Here is a 21,051-nt window from a genome sequence, read left to right on the forward strand (position 1 = left end):
AATAAGTTATCTGAAATCAGCTAGTGGTTCTGGGAATTATCATCCTCATGGCCTAGTCTCAGACCAGGCATCCTAAGTTGGAAAGGAAATATTACAGGATTCAGAGCTATCAAAAAGCACATAAGATCAGTAATTCTGCCAGTGTAAAATATATTAACAGGTTTCCATTTAACATTCACTGGACTAGATGGTAGTACCTCCCTGTATGGTTGCTATCTACCAACCTTTAACCTTGACCTGAAGGAAATGAAGTTGCAGAGGTGATAAGAAATGTGTGGGCAAAAAAAATACTTGTCAATGAATGCAAAATGGAGAATGTATTAAAATATGAGGAGAAGAAAAAAAAGTGCTTCAAAGCTGAATATTTAAATGTTTTATAAATTCCATATATCTGATTACATAAAAAACAACATATGCACTAACTTAGAGAGTTAATTGAAAAATCCAGAAACAGGGATTAAATTCATAAATAAAAAGTTATTCTTCTTGTGGGACATTTACCTCTAGACTGTTAAGCATACAAAATATACTGTACTATAAATGACAGTGTAGAGGAGTTTAATATACAGTACTATATCATAATAAAAATTAACAGCACATTATATTCTACACCAAATAAAGTGAAATACTTTTGAATACCATGAACTATTCTTACCCTCGAGTGTTTGTACAGTGCAATGGCAGTACTGAAATTACGTGACCGTAGTTTAACATCTGCTGCCAATTCGAAAAGCTTGGGGTCCAGAGAAAAGATGACACCGAGTTTGTTAGCACTGTCTATATCGCCAGCCCTGAGAACCAGGTTCATGAAGAGAGATTCCACACTTGTTCTGAGGACGGAAGAGAAAGGTTGGAAAAATAACAGACTCCTCTTGATTGGAACAGTGCACAAATTACCTGTACATAGAAGAAAGAAACTTATGACAACATTTCAGTTTGATTTGGACCATTAATTAGTCCAAGCTGGACCAAAACATCTTCCTAAGTTTCTTTCTTCTATGTGCAAGTTATTTGTGTAGACTCCTCTTTCTTGCATAAAGTAATGGGATATATTTAGTCCCAGTTCATGAAGATCATGACAGTCAGTGAAAGGGTTAATATGCATCTTTTAAAGCTTTACCACAAGTACTGTATTGTAAAGTAAAAGGCCATCACTCTTCTGTCAGTAATTTGGTCATCAGTATCCATTATCAACATGATCTAAATTGCAGTAGTTTGTGCTCAAACTATTTATGCATATCCTGAGAAATATTCTGCCACCTATTCATTTATTTCTTCCCTTAAAACCGCATACATTACCAAGACTTGAGACTACATCTTTCAAGTTAATCATGTGAATTAAAACTAAAATAGAGGAAGACCTTACCTTGGCTGGCAAATATAGAGAGCTTTTGAGGTTAGTATTAAGCACCCATGAGGCCATGTATGTGTTGGCAATTCTATGTCTTCTTCATCATCCTCGCCTCTTGCTCTTCCCATTACAGATGATCGACCAGAGCACGAAGGGCTATTGTTAACTTCCAGTGACACCAGAGAAGGACTTGGATAGAGAGAGAGAATTTCTTCGTCTTCTGGTAATTCTATTTCTTGTATAACTGGATTGATTTTGCTATCCTAATGAAGAACATTATGAATTTTTGTAAATGAAATTTTTTGTATTTTTATTTTCGTTATTGCACAACTTTCATTATTTTTTTGCTCCACTTCAATTGTCACAAAAATCTAAATCTTAAACAAACGAATACATTTTATGAAAAGTTATTATTCAAAAGGAGCAACCAAATATTTATATAAATAAAAATCTAACACACTCACGCATGCATGCTGGGTGCTCAAGCCTTTACTACCTAAAAACCCCTTCATAACCTTAATTTGACCCTTTCTGGGAGAATCCTTACTCGTTCTTCCCACATTATACACACTCTTGGTCATCATATGCTGAGCCAATCTCTCTAAATGCCCAAACCACCTCAAACTTTCCTCTACCCTTCGAATAATGCCTTTACTAATCCAACACCATCTTTCGATTTCTACTTTCTGAATTCTTTGTGTAATATTCACACCACACATTGCTCTCAAACATCTTTACTTACTATTGTCCCATCTATTTTTGAGGAGGAAGAAAAGAATGTAGACACCATTGTGATCTTCTGACAAGATTCAGTGTCAGATAAAAAAATCATCTCATCTTGAAGCACCACCTTGTCAGCATTTGGAATAATTTTGAACACATAGAGTGGTGTTGGTTCCAAGTCAGTGCTGTATACCTGTAACAAGGGAGAAGAGTTAAAACAAAAAACAAGAGGGTTCCCAATTTACAAATGATGCTAGTTACAACTGGACTAGTGTGTTAATGCCTGCTATGAGGATGAGAAACAGATTAGGTGCCAGAACCATGCCATGGGTTACTGAACTTTTTAGTTTGCTAAGACTAGATTTTGCATTGTTTACTACTCTTCATTCTATCTACCAGAAAACTGGATATACACTATCCTACTTTTCCTGTTATACCAGTTGAACTTATGTGCTATGACTCTATCCGATTTCTCAAATACCTTAGTAAAGTTCATGTAGACCACATCTGTTTTTGGTTTTTTTCCACACCCTCCCTAGTTGTCATAATGATTTAGTAGCTGCAATAAATGTGATGCTCCTACTCTAAATCCAGCTTCACTTTGGCTGTGTAGATCATGCATTTTCAGAAAATTTACAATTTGGAAACTCACCACCCTTTCAAAATCTTTTATGATGTGTGATGTTACTGCTGCTAGTCTGAGTTTTTTTGAGAGAACTCTACGACCTCCTTTGTATGAAGACATTATAACTTTGAATTACAGGGCCCCCATCACAAATCCGGCAATCAGACATCCAGTTACATCAGTAATTTGGCACTAATTTCGGCTAGCATAATTTCAAATTTCCAGGGTCGCCACACCAACCTGCTGGTATTATTTGGTGCCGCTACTTACTGCATAAGTCATTCCAATTTCTTTTTCTCCATTTATTGTTACGTGTATAACCTGCTCTGCTTACTTTTAGCCCTAGCCATGGTTCCAACAAATAAAAGAAATGTTTCTCGTTGTGTAAAGCATATACACAGTACGCTGTCCATAAAAGATAAGGAGGCTTTGACGCCACTGTCAGCCGCCATGAGCTCAGTCTCGTGATGCAGGGGAATATGCGTTATTATTATGCTAATATCAACACTACGGCTTATTTGCCTATCATAACTCATCTAATATGGCATAATAAACAATATAAATAACAAAAACATGTTAAATACTCCAGAATTAATAATATTTGGCATAATACCGAGCGGTTTGACAGAGGTATGAAGAGGATATGGGATACAAGTACCATTCTCCTATCCCTGTCTTGGGGGCTTATATTAGTGAAAACGGAGTATAGCGCAGGGCTAACTGCGATATACACTTGTATTGCACCATAAAATTGAAACAAAAAAGCAATTTTCTCTACGTAGATTAGGATAACCCAAAAAAGTCAAATAAAGTGGCTTATTTCTAGTACCTGGCTTGGGCTTGCCATATATGATTTTTGGTAAATATTCAATTCCCAGCCAGGGTAGAAACACTGGGCATGTTTCTTTACACCTGTTGTCTATGTTCACCCATCAGTAAATGGGTACCTGGGTGTTAGTGGACTGGCAGGGGTCTTAGCCTGAGACACTGACCTAATTTACCTGAAATGCTTAGCATAACAAGGGGCTTTCTGTATAGTAGTATGTCATTGATGTCAGCTAGGCCTGTATGCCTTGTACATGTTTTTTTTTTTTTTTCAACAAGTTGGCCGTCTCCCACCGAGGCAGGGTGACCCAAAAAAGAAAGAAAATCCCCAAAAAGAAAATGCTTTCATCATCATTCAACACTTTCACCACACTCACACATAATCACTGTTTTTGCAGAGGTGCTCAGAATACAACAGTTTAGAAGCATATACGTATAAAGATACACAACATATCCCTCCAAACTGCCAATATCCCAAACCCCTCCTTTAAAGTGCAGGCATTGTACTTCCCATTTCCAGGACTCAAGTCCGACTATATGAAAATAACCGGTTTCCCTGAATCCCTTCACTAAATATTACCCTGCTCACACTCCAACAGATCATCAGGTCCCAAGTACCATTCGTCTCCATTCACTCCTATCTAACACGCTCACGCACACTTGCTGGAAGTCCAAGCCCCTTGCCCACAACCCTTTCGAGGACGACCCCTACCTCGTCTTCCTTCCCCTATAGATTTATATGCTTTCCATGTCATTCTACTTCGATCCATTCTCTCTAAATGACCAAACCACCTCAACAACCCCTCTTCTGCCCTCTAATACTTTTATTAACTCCACACCTTTTCCTAATTTCCACACTCCGAATTTTCTGCATAATATTTACACCACACATTGCCCTTAGACAGGACATCTCCACTGCCTCCAACCGTCTCCTCGCTGCTGCATTTACCACCCAAGCTTCACACCCATATAAGAGTGTTGGTACTACTATACTTTCATACATTCCCTTCTTTGCCTCCATAGATAACATTTTTTTGACTTCACATGTACCTCAATGCACCACTCACCTTTTTTCCCTCATCAATTCTATGATTAACCTCATCCTTCATAAATCCATCCACTGACACGTCAATTCCCAAGTACGTATCTGAAAACATTTACTTCTTCCATACTCCTCCTCCCCAATACCCTCATCACCTTACTCTTTTCTATGTTCACTTTCAACTTTCTACCTTTACACACATTCCCAAACTCATCCACTAACCTTTGCAATTTTTCTTTAGAATCTCCCATAAGCACAGTATCATCAGCAAAAAGTAACTGTGTCAATTCCCATTTTGAATTTGATTCCCCATAATTTAATCCCACCCCTCTCCCGAACACTCTAGCATTTACTTCTTTTACAACCCCATCTATAAATATATTAAACAACCATGGTGACATTACACATCCCTGTCTAAGACCTACTTTTACCGGGAAGTAGTCTCCCTCTCTTCTACACACCCTAACCTGAGCCTCGCTATCCTCATAAAAACTCTTTACAGCATTTATTAACTTACCACCTATTTGTATTTGTAGTAAATAAAGATATTATAATCATTATTATTATTATTAATTATTATATTTTTATCTCACTTGTTTGTTGGGCTATCTTATTGAAACTTGGGCAATGTATGACTGAAAGATGCTTCTTAACGTACACCAAAAATGAAAGAAATCGGACCATAAATAACGGAGTTCACTTCTCAGCCATTAGCTGCCCCTTAGCAGTATATTTTATTATGGTTTTTATGGTTGTATTCTCGTTGTTTTGGTCTTATTTGATAGAATTGAAGATATATTACAGAAATAGATATGATTTTGACTGCTTTCACAACGAAAAGCGTACTTTGAAACTGAGCTCAAAATAGCGGAAATGTTCGATTCTTAGGCAATGTTCAAGAGTAAACAAATGATGTCACCGTCTAATATGTGTCAGCCTGCCAGTCCAAACTCCAATATGCAGTCACGAATGAGTTGACATTATTTACGCAATTATTACAATAATGCAGTAGTCTGCATAACAGTAAATCTTCTATTTTTTGTGTGAATAAAAATTCCAAATGGTAAGCAAGAGTAACATAAGAGGGGCCTAGAGCCGTGACTAATGAAAAGAGAAAATGTTGTATTTTAGTGCCAGGAATGTCTGCAATGTTTATTCTGGATCCTACTTTGAAATTGGCATCTGTTGAAATTTGTGTGAAATTGGCCAAATTGCCAATTTCTGACCACTTTACTGGGTAGCTGAAATAGGTGAATGGGCGATTTCTTGTACTCAGTCGACAGAACAGAAGTAAGTTTATTCAGGTATACACAAATACAGTTACATAGATCATCATACGTTGCAGTGTATGTATAGAGAACCTGGGATACCCCAAAAAAGTCAGACAAAGTGACTTATTTCCAGTACCTGGCTTGGGCTTGCCATACCTGGAGTTTACCTGGAGAGAGTTCCGGGGGTCAACGCCCCCGCGGCCCGGTCTGTGACCAGGCCATATATGATTATTGGTAAATATTTTTTTTTGCTCAGTTGTTTGTTGGGTTATCTTATTGAAACTTGGGCAATGTATGATGGAAAGATGCTTCTTAACCCTTTGACTGTTTCGGCCATATATACACGTCTTACGAGCCAGTGTTTCAGAAGTATATATACTCAATAATTCCAGCAGCTTCAAATCAAGCAGGAGAAAACTGGTAGGCCCACATGTGAGAGAATGGGTCTGTGTGGTCAGTGTGCACTGTATAAAAAAAATCCTGCAGCACTCAGTGCATGAGAAAAAAAAACTCCGACTGTGTTTTTGGATTAAAATGCTGAATTTGAGGTGTATTTTCATATAGTATTTATGGTTGTATTCTAATTTTCTTGGTCTCATTTGATAGAATGGAAAACATGTTACAAAAAGAGATGATTTTGATTAGTTTCACGATGAAAATGACCTTGTAATTTAGCTCAAAATAGCGGAAATATTCAATTTTACCAATGTTCAAGAGTAATCAAATCACACCACATGTCCAATACACGACAACTGGGGAGTCTAATATTCTTTCACTAGTGCACTGATATTATTTATACGATTTTTACAATAATGCAGTAGTCTGCATAACAGTAAATCTTCTATTTTTTGTGAATAAAAAATCAAAATAGAAAGCAAGAGTAATATAAGAGGGGCCTGGAGACATGACTAATGAACAGAGGATATGTTATCTTAGTGCCAAGAATGTCTGCATTGTTTATTCTGGAACCTATTTTGAAATTTGTATCTTCTTTAATTTGCGTGAAATTGTGCCAAATTGGCCAAATTGGCCAAATTGGGTAGTTGAAATTGGTAAGTAAGTGGTTTCTTGTAGTACTCAATTAATAGAAAAAATGGAGTTCTCAAGAAATAGCTATGAGCTTGGTCGACTGGAACAATGGAATTGGTTGAAAATAGGACTCAAAGTTGGCGAAATCACCGATGCGTATATATCGTTGTATATACATATTATGGAATTACGCTCCTGCGTAATTCCATAAGTTTTCGATCAAATTTCGTACTTTTGGTGTCAATACCACTAGAAAAAGATTCTCTATCATTTCATAAGAAAAAGTAATTTTTTTTTTTTTTTTTCAAAAAATTTTGCGACACCAGGAGACACTTCAGGATTTGGGGTTGCGACAGTCAAAGGGTTAACGTACGCCAAAAATGAAAAAAAAAATTGGACAATAAATAATGGAGTTCACTTCTCAGCCATCAGCCGCCTCTTTGCGGTATATTTTTGTATGTTTTTTATGGTTGTATTCTCGCTTTTTTGGTCTCATTTGACAGAATGGAAGATATACGTATTACAGAAATATATATGATTTTGATTGGTTTCACGACAAAAAGTACCTTGAAATTGAGCTCAAAATAGAGGAAATATTAAATTTTTGCCGATGTTCAATGAACTTTCTTGTGTAAGTCAAGTTGGTTAATTTTATTATTTTCACTCTGTAATCCGGCAAACTCAATAATCCGGCATACTACAGGTCCCAATGATGCTGGATTTGTGATGACAGACCTGTATTAAGTTTGGTAACCTCACTCTGTCTTTCAATTTCTATGCTCCAAATTGTGTGTAAAATACTGAACACACACACGCTTCACTAAAGCATAACATCTCCACTGCTTCTGGCCTCCTCCTTGTTGCAGTTTTTTGAAGCTCATGCTTCACCTCCTTATAAAAGTTTTAGTACCACGATACTCTGATACATTTTTTTTTTATTTTACTCTGTAAATAAACTTCTTTCTTTCCAATATATTCCATGGTTCACCTTGCCGTTCCCAGACCCAACATGTCCACTACCAAATATCAAAATACATTCACTTCCTCCATACTCCCTCTCTCCATTATAATATCCAGTCTCATTCCTATATTTTTTTTTGGTTACTCTCATCACCTTGCTCTTTTTTTTAAACTCACTTTTAATGTTTTTCTTTTCCATACTCTCCCACTAACTTTTGTAACTTCTCTTCAGAATCTCCTGAAATAGAACCATATCAATGACAAAAGTCAAATGTGACAACTCCCACCTTGTATCTAATTCATTATTTTTTAATGCACACCTCTCCTCTACACCCTAGCTTTTGCTCCTTTAACCCTTTGACTGTCGCGGCCGTATATATACGTTTTACGAGGTGCCGTGTTTGACGTATATATACTCATAAATTCTAGCGGCTTCAAATCAAGCAGGAGAAAGCTGGTAGGCCCACATGTGAGAGAATGGGTCTGTGTGGTCAGTGTGCACCATATAAAAAAAATCCTGGAGCACGCAGTGCATAATGAGAAAAAAAAAACTCCGACCATTTTTTTTAATTAAAATGCCGACTTTGTGGTCTATTTTCGTATAGTATTTATGGTTGTATTCTCGTTTTCTTGGTCTCATTTGATAGAGTGGAAAGCATATTACAGAAATAGAGATGTTTTTGATTGATTTTACTATAAAAAGAACCTAGAAATGGAGCTCAAAGTAGGGGAAATGTTTGATTTTTGCCAATGTTCAAAAGTAAACAAATGATGCCATTGTCCAATAAATGTCCAACTAGCCATTCTAATATGCAGTCATGAATGGGTTGATGTTATTTATACAGTTATTACAGTATTGCAGTAGTTTGCATAATAGTAAGTCTAATATTTTTTGTTTGAATAAAAATTCAAAATAGAAAGCAAGAGTAATATCAGAGGGGCCTGGAGACGTGACTGATGAACAAAGAAAACGTTATTTTAGAGCCTGGAATGTCTGCATTGTTCATTCTGGACCTTATTTTGAAATTGTCATATTTTTTAGTTTTCGTGAAATTGGCCAAATTGCAAATTTCTGACCACATTATTAGGTAGTTGAAATCAGTAAATGGGCAGTTTCTTGTACTCAATCGATAGAAAAAATGAAGTTCTAAAGAAATAGCTATGAGTTTGGGCGACTAGAACAATGGAATTAGCCGAAAATAGGGCTCAAAGTGGGCGAAATCGCCGATTTGTAAACAGCGCCGAGGTCGCTAACTTCGCGAGAGCATAATTCCGTCAGTTTTCCATCAAATTTCGTTTGTTTGGTGTCATTACAATCGGGAAAAGATTCTCTATCATTTCATAAGAAAAAATAATTTTTTTTTTTTTAAATTTTGCGACACCAGGAGACACCTCAGGATTGGGGGTTGCGACAGTCAAAGGGTTAAAACTCCATCTATAAATACTATGTTAAACAACCATGTGACATTACACATTCCTGTTTAAGGCCTACTTTTACTGAGAAATATTTCCCCTTCCTTCTACATATCTTAACCCTTTCAGGGTCCGTCCCGTAGATCTACGGCTTTACGGTGAGTGTCCAAACCGTAGATCTACGCCATGAGCTCAGCTCACTCTGATAAACTGTGAGTGGTACATTTGGGCCTAGATATGAGAGAATACATCTATGTGGTATATGTGCACCACATAAAACAGATCCTGCAGCACACTGTGTATAATGAGAGAAAAAAGCTGAAATCATGATTTTTCGATTAAAACAGCAACTTTGCAGTGTTTTTTCGTATGTTTTTTAAAGTTGTATTTGCGATTTCTTGGTCTCATTTGATAGAATGGAAGACATATTACAGAAATAGAGATGATTTTGATTGGTTTTAGCATTGGAAATGGCTTGAAACTGAGCTCAAAGTAGCGGAAATGTTAAATTTTTGCCGATATTCAAGAGTAAACAAACGACCTCACACGTCTAATACACGTCAGCTGGTGGGTCTAATATACATTCACAAATATGGTGATGATATTTATACAATTATTACAGTATTGCATAACAGTATATCTTCTATTTTTTGGTGTGAATAAAAATTCATTATGTGAATAAAAAATCAAAATGGAATTTATTTGTAAAGCCTCAAAACATAACTAATGAACAGAGGAAATGTTAGTTTAGTGCCAGGAATGTCTACATTGTTTATTCTGGACCCTATTTTGAAATTGGAATATTTTGAACTTTGTGTTAAATTGGCCAAATTAACAATTTCCGATCACTTTATTTTGTAGTTGAAACAGTTGACTTGGCGATTTCTTGTGCTCAATCGATAGAATAGAAGTAATACTAGTGAAATAGCTAAGAATTTGGTTGATTGGAATAATGTAATTGGCCGAAAATGGAAGTCAAAGTCGGCAAAATCGCTGATTCGTAAATATCGCTGACACATCAAAATTCGCGAGAGCATAATTTCGTCAATTTTCCACCAAATTTTGTACTTTTTGTTTTATTACCTTCACAAAAAGATTCTCTACGATTTCATAAGAAAAAATAACAAATTTTTTTTTTTGAAAATTTTTGGACACTGGTGCGTGACTCCAGATTTGGGCCTTGGACCCTGAAAGGGTTAACCCTTTGACTGTCGCGGCTGTATATATACGTCTTACGTCCTGGTGTCGCAAAATTTCAAAAAAAAAAAAAAAATATTTTTTCTTATGAAATGATAGAGAATCTTTTCCTGATTGTAAAAACGAAATTTGATGGAAAACTGATGGAATTATGCTCTCGCGAAGTTAGCGACCTCGACGCCGTTTACAAATCGGCGATTTCGCCCACTTTGAGCCCTATTTTTGGCTAATGCCATTGTTCCAGTCGCCCAAACTCATAGCTATTTCTTTAGAACTCTATTTTTTCTATCTATTGAGTACAAGAAACTGCCCATTTACCGATTTCAACTACCTAATAATGTGGTCAGAAATTTGCAATTTGGCCAATTTCACGAAAACTAAAAAATATGACAATTTCAAAATAAGGTCCAGAATGAACAATGCAGACATTCCTGGCTCTAAAATAACATTTTCTTTGCTCATCAGTCGTGTTTCCAGGCCCCTCTGATATTACTCTTGCTTTCTATTTTGAATTTTTATTCAAACAAAAAATTGAAGACTTACTATTATGCAGACTACTGCAATACTGTAATAATTGTATAAATAACATCAACCCATTCATGACTGCATATTAGAATGGCTAGTTGGACATTTACTGGAAAATGGCATCATTTGCTTACTTTTGAACATTGGCAAAAATCAAACATTTCCCCTATTCTGAGCTCCATTTCTAGGTTCTTTTTATAGTAAAATCAATCAAAATCACCTCTATTTCTATAATATGTCTTCCATTCTATCAAATGAGACCAACAAAACGAGAATACAACCATAAATACTATACGAAAATAGACCACAAAGTCGGCATTTTAATTAAAAAAACGGTCGGAGTTTTTTTTCTCATTATGCACTGAGTGCTCCAGGATTTTTTTTATATGGTGCACACTGACCACACAGACCCATTCTCTCACATGTAGGCCTACCAGCTTTCTCCTGCTTGATTTGAAGTCGCTAGAATTTATGAGTATATATACATCAAACAAGGTACCTCGTAAGACGTATATATACGGCCGCGACAGTCAAAGGGTTAACAGTTATGCTCACTGTTGTATTCACAAAAACTCTTTACTGCTTTTAGTAGTTAATCCACTATCCATTCCCTACAGCTGAAACATTTGCCACATTGGCTCCCTATCCAATGTATCATATGCCTCTTCCAACTCCACAAATGTGACAAACAGTGCTTGCCTTTAAATATGGTGTGCTTCACATGGTCTACACATCATGTACCCTTCCTAAATCCTCCTTATCCCTCAACATTCCTACTCTGCCTTATCCCTAATGCTTTCAATAAAAAATTACCCCTCTCTCTCTCTCTCTCTCTGCCCCTTTTTCCTTTTTAAATTAGTGAACCAAATTACTGATGCATGGCTGAGTCTTAATTTATGGCATAACTATTAGTTTTGAAATAGATGCTTCAATCAGATATCAAGAAAAATAGACTGAATATAAATACCCAGTTATGAAAAATCGTCCAGTACTTGTAACAACCATGAAACAATATCAATATTTGTGATAAAAAGCTTGCAAATATTGTTATCAATGCAATTAACAAAGCAGCACAGACAAAACACACCTAGAACTGTATCCAACAATTGAAGCTGAGGAGTAACATGCACTTTGAAGAGAATCTTTATCATGACAGGACTTTATATACTGAAACTATATGCATCAACTATCATATAATAAATCATACAGTAAAATGAAGTGTACTCAAACAAGTCTTTATTATACTGTTCAATAGTTTCATAAAAATTATTTAATTTATACTTAAGGTGTACCTGAAAGATAGATTTATAATGGACAGGGTTTGAAAATTACAGAAAAATAGAGAACCATAGAAGATAAGTTAGAGATAAGTGATAAAGAAAAGACTTTTGGAAGTAAAGTCATTAATGATATGAAAATGGAAAGTAGGACCAGTTGTGCACAATATGTATGAGGTCACTCAAACTTTTACCCCCTCGCAAGCTATAGTAATTGTTCATCAGAGTACAAATATTCAGAAAATATTTTTTTAGCATGTTAGACATCACATTACAAATGTCTCTGTGAACTACAACATCCTCACCAATCCTTCAGAGAGCAGGCACTGTACTTCCCACCTCCAGGACTCATGACCAGCCATTGTAATAGGCCTAACAATATTTGTACAGTAACTAGTAACTTATCAAAATAGATAATTTTATAAGACATCATGAAATTATGTTACCTTTTAAAATTGGAGAAAATGTATCCCTGAACCATCCTGCCATTTTCAATTTGCAACACATGATACCTAGCATAGAATTTAATATATGATTTTTTTTTATGCGAAGAAATTTGGATCACATGTAAAAGGGAGTTTTCATCTTTTTACTTCTACAGGTTTTAAATTTTGTAGAAAAGTTTAAAACATTCAGAAAATAATTTAGAAAAATATACTTATCCGCTTGCTGGAAATCCAAGCCCCTTACCCACAAAACCTCCTTTACCCCCTCTCTCCAACCCTTTCGAGGACGACCCCTACCCCGCCTTCCTTCCCCTATAGATTTATATGCTTTCCATGTCATTCTACTGTGATCCATTCTCTACTTACACTTAGGTCACACTACACATACATGTACACATTTATTTATACACACTCATCTGAGTTTTCTTTGATTTTATCTTAATAGTTCTTGGTCTTATTAATTTTCCTTTTATATCCATGGGGAAGTGGAATAAGAATCTTTCCTCCGTAAGCCATGCGTGTTGTAAAAGTCAACTAAAATGCCGGGAACAATGGGCTAGTAACCCCTTTTCCTGTAAAGATTACTAAAAAGAATAAGAAGAAGAAAATTGTCAAAGTGGGAAGTCTGAATGTGCGTGGATGTTGTGCAGATGATAAGAAAGAGATGATTGTGGATGTTATGAATGAGAAAAAGCTGGATGTCCTGGCTTTAAGTGAAACAAAGCTGAAGGGGGTGGGAGAGTTTCAGTGGAGAGGAATAAATGGGATTAGGTCAGGGGTTTCAAATAGAGTTAGAGCTAAAGAAGGAGTAGCAATAATGTTGAAGGATAAGCTATGGCAGGAAAAGAGGGACTATAAATGTATTAATTCAAGGATTATGTGGAGCAAAATAAAGATTGGATGTGAAAAGTGGGTTATAATAAGCGTGTATGCACCTGGAGAAGAGAGAAGTGTAGAGGAGAGAGAGAGATTTTGGGAAATGTTGAGTGAATGCGTGGGGAGTTTTGAATCAAGTGTGAGAGTAATGGTGGTTGGGGATTTTAATGCTAAAGTGGGTAAAAATGTTATGGAGGGAGTAGTAGGTAAATTTGGGGTGCCAGGGGTAAATGTAAATGGGGAGCCTTTAATTGAGCTATGTGTAGAAAGAAATTTGGTAATAAGTAATACATATTTTATGAAAAAGAGGATAAATAAATATACAAGGTATGATGTAGCACGTAATGAAAGTAGTTTATTAGATTATGTATTGGTGGATAAAAGGTTGATGGGTAGGCTCCAGGATGTACATGTTTATAGAGGGGCAACTGATATATCGGATCATTATTTAGTTGTAGCTACAGTTAGAGTAAGAGGTAGATGGGAAAAGAGGAAGGTGGCAACAACAAGTAAGAGGGAGGTGAAAGTGTATAAACTAAGGGAGGAGGAAGTTCGGGTGAGATAAAAGCGACTATTGGCAGAAAGGTGGGCTAGTGCAAAGATGAGTAGTGGGGGGGTTGAAGAGGGTTGGAATAGTTTTAAAAATGCAGTATTAGAATGTGGGGCAGAAGTTTGTGGTTATAGGAGGGTGGGGGCAGGAGGAAAGAGGAGTGATTGGTGGAATGATGAAGTAAAGGGTGTGATAAAAGAGAAAAAGGTAGCTTATGAGAGGTTTTTACAAAGCAGAAGTGTTATAAGAAGAGCAGAGTATATGGAGAGTAAAAGAAAGGTGAAGAGAGTGGTGAGAGAGTGCAAAAGGAGAGCAGATGATAGAGTGGGAGAGGCACTGTCAAGAAATTTTAATGAAAATAAGAAAAAATTTTGGAGCGAGTTAAACAAGTTAAGAAAGCCTAGGGAAAATATGGATTTGTCAGTTAAAAACAGAGTAGGGGAGTTAGTAGATGGGGAGATGGAGGTATTGGGTAGATGGCGAGAATATTTTGAGGAACTTTTAAATGTTAAGGAAGAAACAGAGGCAGTAATTTCATGCACTGGTCAGGGAGGTATACCATCTTTTAGGAGTGAAGAAGAGCAGAATGTAAGTGTGGGGGAGGTACGTGAGGCATTACGTAAAATGAAAGGGGGTAAAGCAGCTGGAACTGATGGGATCATGACAGAAATGTTAAAAGCAGGGGGGGATATAGTGTTGGAGTGGTTGGTACTTTTGTTTAATAAATGTATGAAAGAGGGGAAGGTACCTAGGGATTGGCAGAGAGCATGTATAGTCCCTTTATATAAAGGGAAAGGGGACAAAAGAGACTGTAAAAATTACAGAGGAATAAGCTTACTGAGTATACCAGGAAAAGTGTACGGTAGGGTTATAATTGAAAGAATTAGAGGTAAGACAGAATGTAGGATTGCGGATGAGCAAGGAGGTTTTAGAGTGGGTAGGGGATGTGTAGATCAGGTGTTTACATTGAAGCATATATGTGAACAGTATTTAGATAAAGATAGGGAGGTTTTTATTGCATTTATGGATTTAGAAAAGGCATATGATAGAGTGGATAGAGGAGCAATGTGGCAGATGTTGCAAGTATATGGAATAGGTGGTAAGTTATTAAATGCTGTAAAGAGTTTTTATGAGGATAGTGAGGCTCAGGTTAGGGTGTGTAGAAGAGAGGGAGACTACTTCCCGGTAAAAGTAGGTCTTAGACAGGGATGTGTAATGTCACCATGGTTGTTTAATATATTTATAGATGGGGTTGTAAAGGAAGTAAATGCTAGGGTGTTTGGGAGAGGGGTGGGATTAAATTATGGGGAATCAAATTCAAAATGGGAATTGACACAGTTACTTTTTGCTGATGATACTGTACTTATGGGAGATTCTAAAGAAAAATTGCAAAGGTTAGTGGATGAGTTTGGGAATGTGTGTAAAGGTAGAAAGTTGAAAGTGAACATAGAAAAGAGTAAGGTGATGAGGGTGTCAAATGATTTAGATAAAGAAAAATTGGATATCAAATTGGGGAGGAGGAGTATGGAAGAAGTGAATGTTTTCAGATACTTGGGAGTTGACGTGTCGGCGGATGGATTTATGAAGGATGAGGTTAATCATAGAATTGATGAGGGAAAAAAGGTGAGTGGTGCGTTGAGGTATATGTGGAGTCAAAAAACGTTATCTATGGAGGCAAAGAAGGGAATGTATGAAAGTATAGTAGTACCAACACTCTTATATGGGTGTGAAGCTTGGGTGGTAAATGCAGCAGCAAGGAGACGGTTGGAGGCAGCGGAGATGTCCTGTCTAAGGGCAATGTGTGGTGTAAATATTATGCAAAAAATTCAACTGGATTTATATATACAGTATATATTTTGCAAAAGCATTAAGTAAAATTATGTTAGCAAAGAGAAGCTTAATATGATCACAAGAAATGTTTGAAGAGCAAATAAGAATGAGTTCTTCGGCAGAAAATGACTTGAATTAAACCAGATTCCACTCTGGCAATTCTAGATAATACTGGTAACTGTATGAAGGTCAAAATTACTTTAATACACTATTAGATACCTCTTCCACAGGGATGGACAGCTGGCACAACTAAGTAACCAGGAAACAGAAAAAGAGCAATTTTAGTTAGAGGAGAATTATTTCAATCAGAAAAAAGGTAACAGTAAGTATTAATGAAGATTAAGGAAATGATTAGACAATATTTGGTAGTGTACGTGTTTCTGCGTCTAATATATCATCTCTATGGTACACCACATTCAAAGTATGGTGAACATACTGTTCTTCAAAATTTACAGTTTGTGAGAGTATTTACACAGTGCTGCATAGCACTATTTGTCTAAATTCACTTCTAACCAGTATATCTGATATTACTATATAGGTGTTCCTCACTTAACGACCGAGTTCTGTTCCTAAGGGTAGGTTGGTAAGCGAAGTAGTTGTTAAACGAGGAGTATGCTGTACTGGTAGTGGGTTTGTGTCAACTGTTTTCAGATATTGTTTTAATGTCATTTCTGCACCAATTATAACATTTTTAGTAAATTTTTAAATGTTTATACAGTAGTGTACTATATACTGTAATAAACAGAATGGAGGAAATTAGCTCTATTATACATTACTTAAGTTTGAATACTGGTTGGAGAGCTGGTCGTAAGTCCAAGTGGTCATTAACCCATAAACGGTCCAAGCAGATCTACGTTCACATGTGTAGTGCTCCAAAAGTAGATCTATGTTTTTTTTTACATATTTTCAAATATAACAAAAAAAGTAGATCAAAATTTTTTTTTACACCTTTTCAAATGTAAAAAAACAAATAACAAAAAAGGCACAATACCGTGACTGGAACGATACACAAATAACCCGCACATAAAAGAGAGAAGCTTACGACGACGTTTCGGTCCGACTTGAACCATTGACAAAGTCACACTAACCAGAGGTGGAGCAGGACGGCTATATATAGGGAGGAAGATGTGGTGGTGGTAGTAGTAGTAGTAGTACAAGAGTTGTACATAATACCGACAAGATGAAATTAAGACACATGCACAACACCCGGGCATCCCCATATAGCCGTCCTGCTCCACCTCTGGTTAGTGTGACTTTGTCAATGGTCCAAGTCGGACCGAAACGTCGTCGTAAGCTTCTCTCTTTTATGTGCGGGTTATTTGTGTAAAAAAACAAAAAGAAGATCTACTTTTTTTACATACTTTCAAATGTTGAAAAAACGTATATACATGTATACGTTTGGACCGTTTACGGATTAAACAGGTAGGTCATAACGTGAGGAGTACCTGTATACTACTATATGCAGATTCATATTTTTTTACCATGTCAGCTATTTTCCACCAAGAGAGGGTGACCTCAAAGGAATAACGTTCACCATCATTCATTCAATACCTGTCTTGTCAACAGTATATAGATATCACACTAGATATGACTTATATGTGCCTCACAAATAAAAGCATTATTATTTTCTAAACTAATGGTAAAATTAATTTCTAATCTATTTAATCATACGAGTATACTTACCATTAAAGTAGAATTGGATTTACAGTGGCCAGCCAGTAAGTAACGTTCTTTGGCATACTGTGGAGTGGCCAAGACATCATGGATAAACTTGCACAGCCTCTCCGGTCGTGTAGCTACAGGGGGAGCAGTTTCACCCTCTCCTCCCGAAGCAATGGAAGTAGTGGAAGTGGTCATTGCCTGCTCTGGTGTAGTTGTTGCTGACATTTCATCAATGTCACATGTGTCTACTCCTAAAACAGGATTTTCTAATTTACATCTAAAATAAAAATTGTAATATATTTGACAAAATATATTATGAGCATTTTATTAAATTTCTTATAAGGCTCTTCAGTCATAACAGTTTTATCTCAAAACAGTATTGTATTTTTTTTTATTTCAACAGCCATCTCCTGTCAAAGCAGGATAACCCAAAGAAGAGAACACATTCACTATCATTCACTCAATCGCTGTAGCCAGAAGTGAGCTGATTGTCCTATGACTTCAACATCCCTGCACCTTCCCTCAGAGTGCAGGCATTGTTCTTCCTACCTCCAGGACTCATATCTAGCTAACCAATTTTCCCTGAATCCCTTTATAAAAGTTACCTTCCTCAAACTCCAACAGCAGATCCATTAAAAACTGCATGTCTCCATTCACCCTTATCTAACATGCTCACACAAGCCTGTTGGAAGCTCAAGCCCCTAAAACTCGCAAAAAGACCTAGAGATCTTCCTTAAAGCAAAATTCCTTTAAGACAGAGATGTATAAAGAAATACAGGAATATGGTATGACAAAAGTTAATGCCATATACAAGATGTAATTAACATACAAGTCACAATTGTGGAACCTTAGCTGACCTTTGTTTTCAGTTAGAGGTTTTCGTCTTGAGCCAGTCTTTGCCTCTACTAATCTTTGTCTAAGCATTTGCAATTTTTCAACAGAGAGCTGCTTGAGCCCCAGGAGTCGTGATCTTGGGGGAGGACCTGACCGATGTAAGGAGCACCCAGGGCTCTCATCTTCAGGCCATTCTGCTGTGATATGTTCCAAGGGAAAGAGATACTGACTGCTGCGTTGCTCTAGCACTAAGCGCCACTGTCGATCTTCGGGTCCAGTTATCTATTAGAAAAAGAGCAAGGGGTATTGTTTTAACACAGCTTCAAGTCCCACTTTATTTTGATTTTAAAATTAAGAAACTACTAGAGAATTAATTACTAATTAGTAATCAGTGAATATGCAAGGTATAAACTATGAAGAAAGACTGCATGAACTACATTTTTTGTCATCAGAATTGGAAAAAAAAGGATACAACTACAATCATGAGAGAGAAAATACCTTGGGAATACAAGGTAGGCATGGATAGGCATTTTTTCAAGGATCCAGAGAAGAGCACGAAAACCAAACTGAATGACAGAAATGTCAAGATGTTTTCCTTCAACATAAGAGTAAAGAATAGGTAACCATTGTAACAGGTACATATGTGATACCTGTTTGAAAAAAAGGACACATGAGCAAACACAACATACTTTAATGAAAACATTTTGGTCTTCTTCCCTTCATGATACACAGGCTGTAAAAAAAAAAAAGGCCCAACTAACTGGTTTCCTTGAATTTGGTTGGCCTATGTATATTGCATTTCTTGTACCTGGTATATCAATGGAGTGAATAATGTCCCAGGATTGAAATGTTTCTATTAAAATGTCTTAAATGTTTGTTCATGTGTCTTTTTCTTCAACAGTAAATACTGAGCACATGCAACAGACCGGGGTTGAAACAAACTAAATAATAGAGCCAATCATCATTAATCAATTAAAAGTTCAGAGGGAAACAAAAGAGCTTGAGCCCACCCACTTTAAAAATAAATGGTTATTATATACAAAAGTATCTAGCCTATAAATCACAAGAACTTACCAGTAGGTAAACTGTATCCAGAGAGTTATCACGACACAAGTGAAGATGCTTCACAGGAACAGTAATATATGTTCCACCCACTTCCTTTCCACTACTAAGTTCAATGAAAGAGAGCTCCCCAAGCTCTGTGCCAATGATGGCCAGGGATGCATCCCCTACAAGTGTCTGCCACCTGATACAAAAAAAAAAAAAACTGAATTTTTAATTTTAGTTATAATCAATTAGCTTACCTCAATATGACCCATGTTGATTACAGGATTAGTCTTTACTCTAAACAGGTCCAAGATAGAAGTTTAATCAACATTTAGTTAAAAAAAATAAGTACACTTTTATATTTATATTACTCCTGATAACAAAAAAATAGTTACAGCTGCTCCTTGCTGATGACAGGGATGCAAAAGTTACTGGAGGTATTTGGCAGGATATATAAAAGGAGGAAATTAAATGAGAGTATAAGAAAGAGCAAGGCGATGAGAGTAACAAAAAATCTAGACAAGAAAAGATATATTTTCATATAGTCGGACTTGAGTCCTGGAAATGGGAAGTACAATGCCTGCACTTTAAAGGAGGGGTTTGGGATATTGGCAGTTTGGAGGGATATGTTGTGTATCTCTATACGTATATGCTTCTAAACTGTTATATTCTGAGCACCTCTGCAAAAGCAGTGATAATGTGTGAGTGTGGTGAAAGTGTTGAATGATGATGAAAGTATTTTCTTTTTGGGGATTTTCTTTCTTTTTTTTTGGGTCACCCTGCCTCGGTGGGAGACGACCGACTTGTTGAAAAAAAAAAAAAAAAAAGAAAAGATTGGATATCAGATGGGAGTGGATATTTTACAAATGTATGGAAGTGTGCCAAAGTATCAGTATCAGTGGGTATTGTCTAATTTTGATAATAATGGTATATAAAAAAATAGTATCGTCCTATCTTACTAATATGTTAGACACGTGATCTTAAGTGATGAAACTGATATATAGTGAGAGTTATCACAGTTGCTGTCTGCAGATGACACGATGTAAATGTCAAATTTTAATAAGAAAATGCAGAAGCTGGTGGAGGAGTTTGGAAGGTTAGCAAAAATATAAAATGAAATTGAAAGTAAATACATAAAAAATGCCAGGTGATGAAAATGAGTAGACATATGCAGGGACTGAATGATTAGAAGTCAGGAGGAAAGAGCAAGGAGGTGGATATATTTAGATACACTACTTAAGAGTAGATAAATCTGATGAATCTATGAAGGGAGAGGCAAATCATTAAAATCAGAATAGAGGGTAGCTGTTTCAGTGAGAAGCATGATAGTGCTGACTTGAGTTCATCCTAGAAAATGTTTGTTCACATATGTACCTTTACCCAAACATTAAAAAAATTAATCCTTGGAGCATGAATTTTTAATTATGGAAATTCCCATAAACTGGGAAACTTCAGTGACTGAATTGCTCCAAAATAAATGGATAACACTGCAGGTCAAAAAGATTAAGATGAAGGTTAATTGGGGTTTAACCAACATCAACTGATACAGTAGAGGTGAATACAGACAT

At 36.4% G+C, this 21,051-nt stretch overlaps 1 protein-coding gene and 1 long non-coding RNA gene across 8 annotated transcripts in view; one reads left to right on the forward strand and one right to left on the reverse strand.

Moving 5' to 3' along the window:
- The window catches only part of ca (RCC1 and BTB domain containing protein claret), a 110,458-nt gene that overhangs the window by 69,280 nt on the left and 20,127 nt on the right, over positions 1-21,051 (reverse strand). For all 6 annotated transcript variants that reach the window (XM_053800391.2, XM_070100356.1, XM_053800390.2 and 3 more), the window contains exons 5-10: positions 19,511-19,682; positions 18,460-18,718; positions 17,624-17,853; positions 2,094-2,267; positions 1,367-1,614; positions 656-830 (exon numbers count right to left, since the gene is read on the reverse strand). In XM_053800391.2, coding sequence (XP_053656366.1) covers positions 656-830; positions 1,367-1,614; positions 2,094-2,267; positions 17,624-17,853; positions 18,460-18,718; positions 19,511-19,682 — 1,258 coding nt within the window. The remainder of the gene's footprint in view (positions 1-655; positions 831-1,366; positions 1,615-2,093; positions 2,268-17,623; positions 17,854-18,459; positions 18,719-19,510; positions 19,683-21,051) is intronic.
- LOC128705179 (uncharacterized) lies at positions 715-20,315 on the forward strand. Of its 2 annotated transcripts, XR_008409672.2 has the most exons (4): positions 715-849; positions 1,485-1,574; positions 16,171-16,256; positions 18,544-20,315. It is a non-coding gene; the product is annotated as an uncharacterized lncRNA (long non-coding RNA). The 2 variants fall into 2 exon arrangements; XR_008409671.2 differs by lacking the exon at positions 715-849 and having other exon boundaries at positions 1,464-1,574.

Source organism: Cherax quadricarinatus, chromosome 72, assembly GCF_038502225.1.
Source record: "Cherax quadricarinatus isolate ZL_2023a chromosome 72, ASM3850222v1, whole genome shotgun sequence".
In the NCBI taxonomy this organism is placed as follows: Eukaryota; Metazoa; Arthropoda; class Malacostraca; order Decapoda; family Parastacidae; genus Cherax; species Cherax quadricarinatus.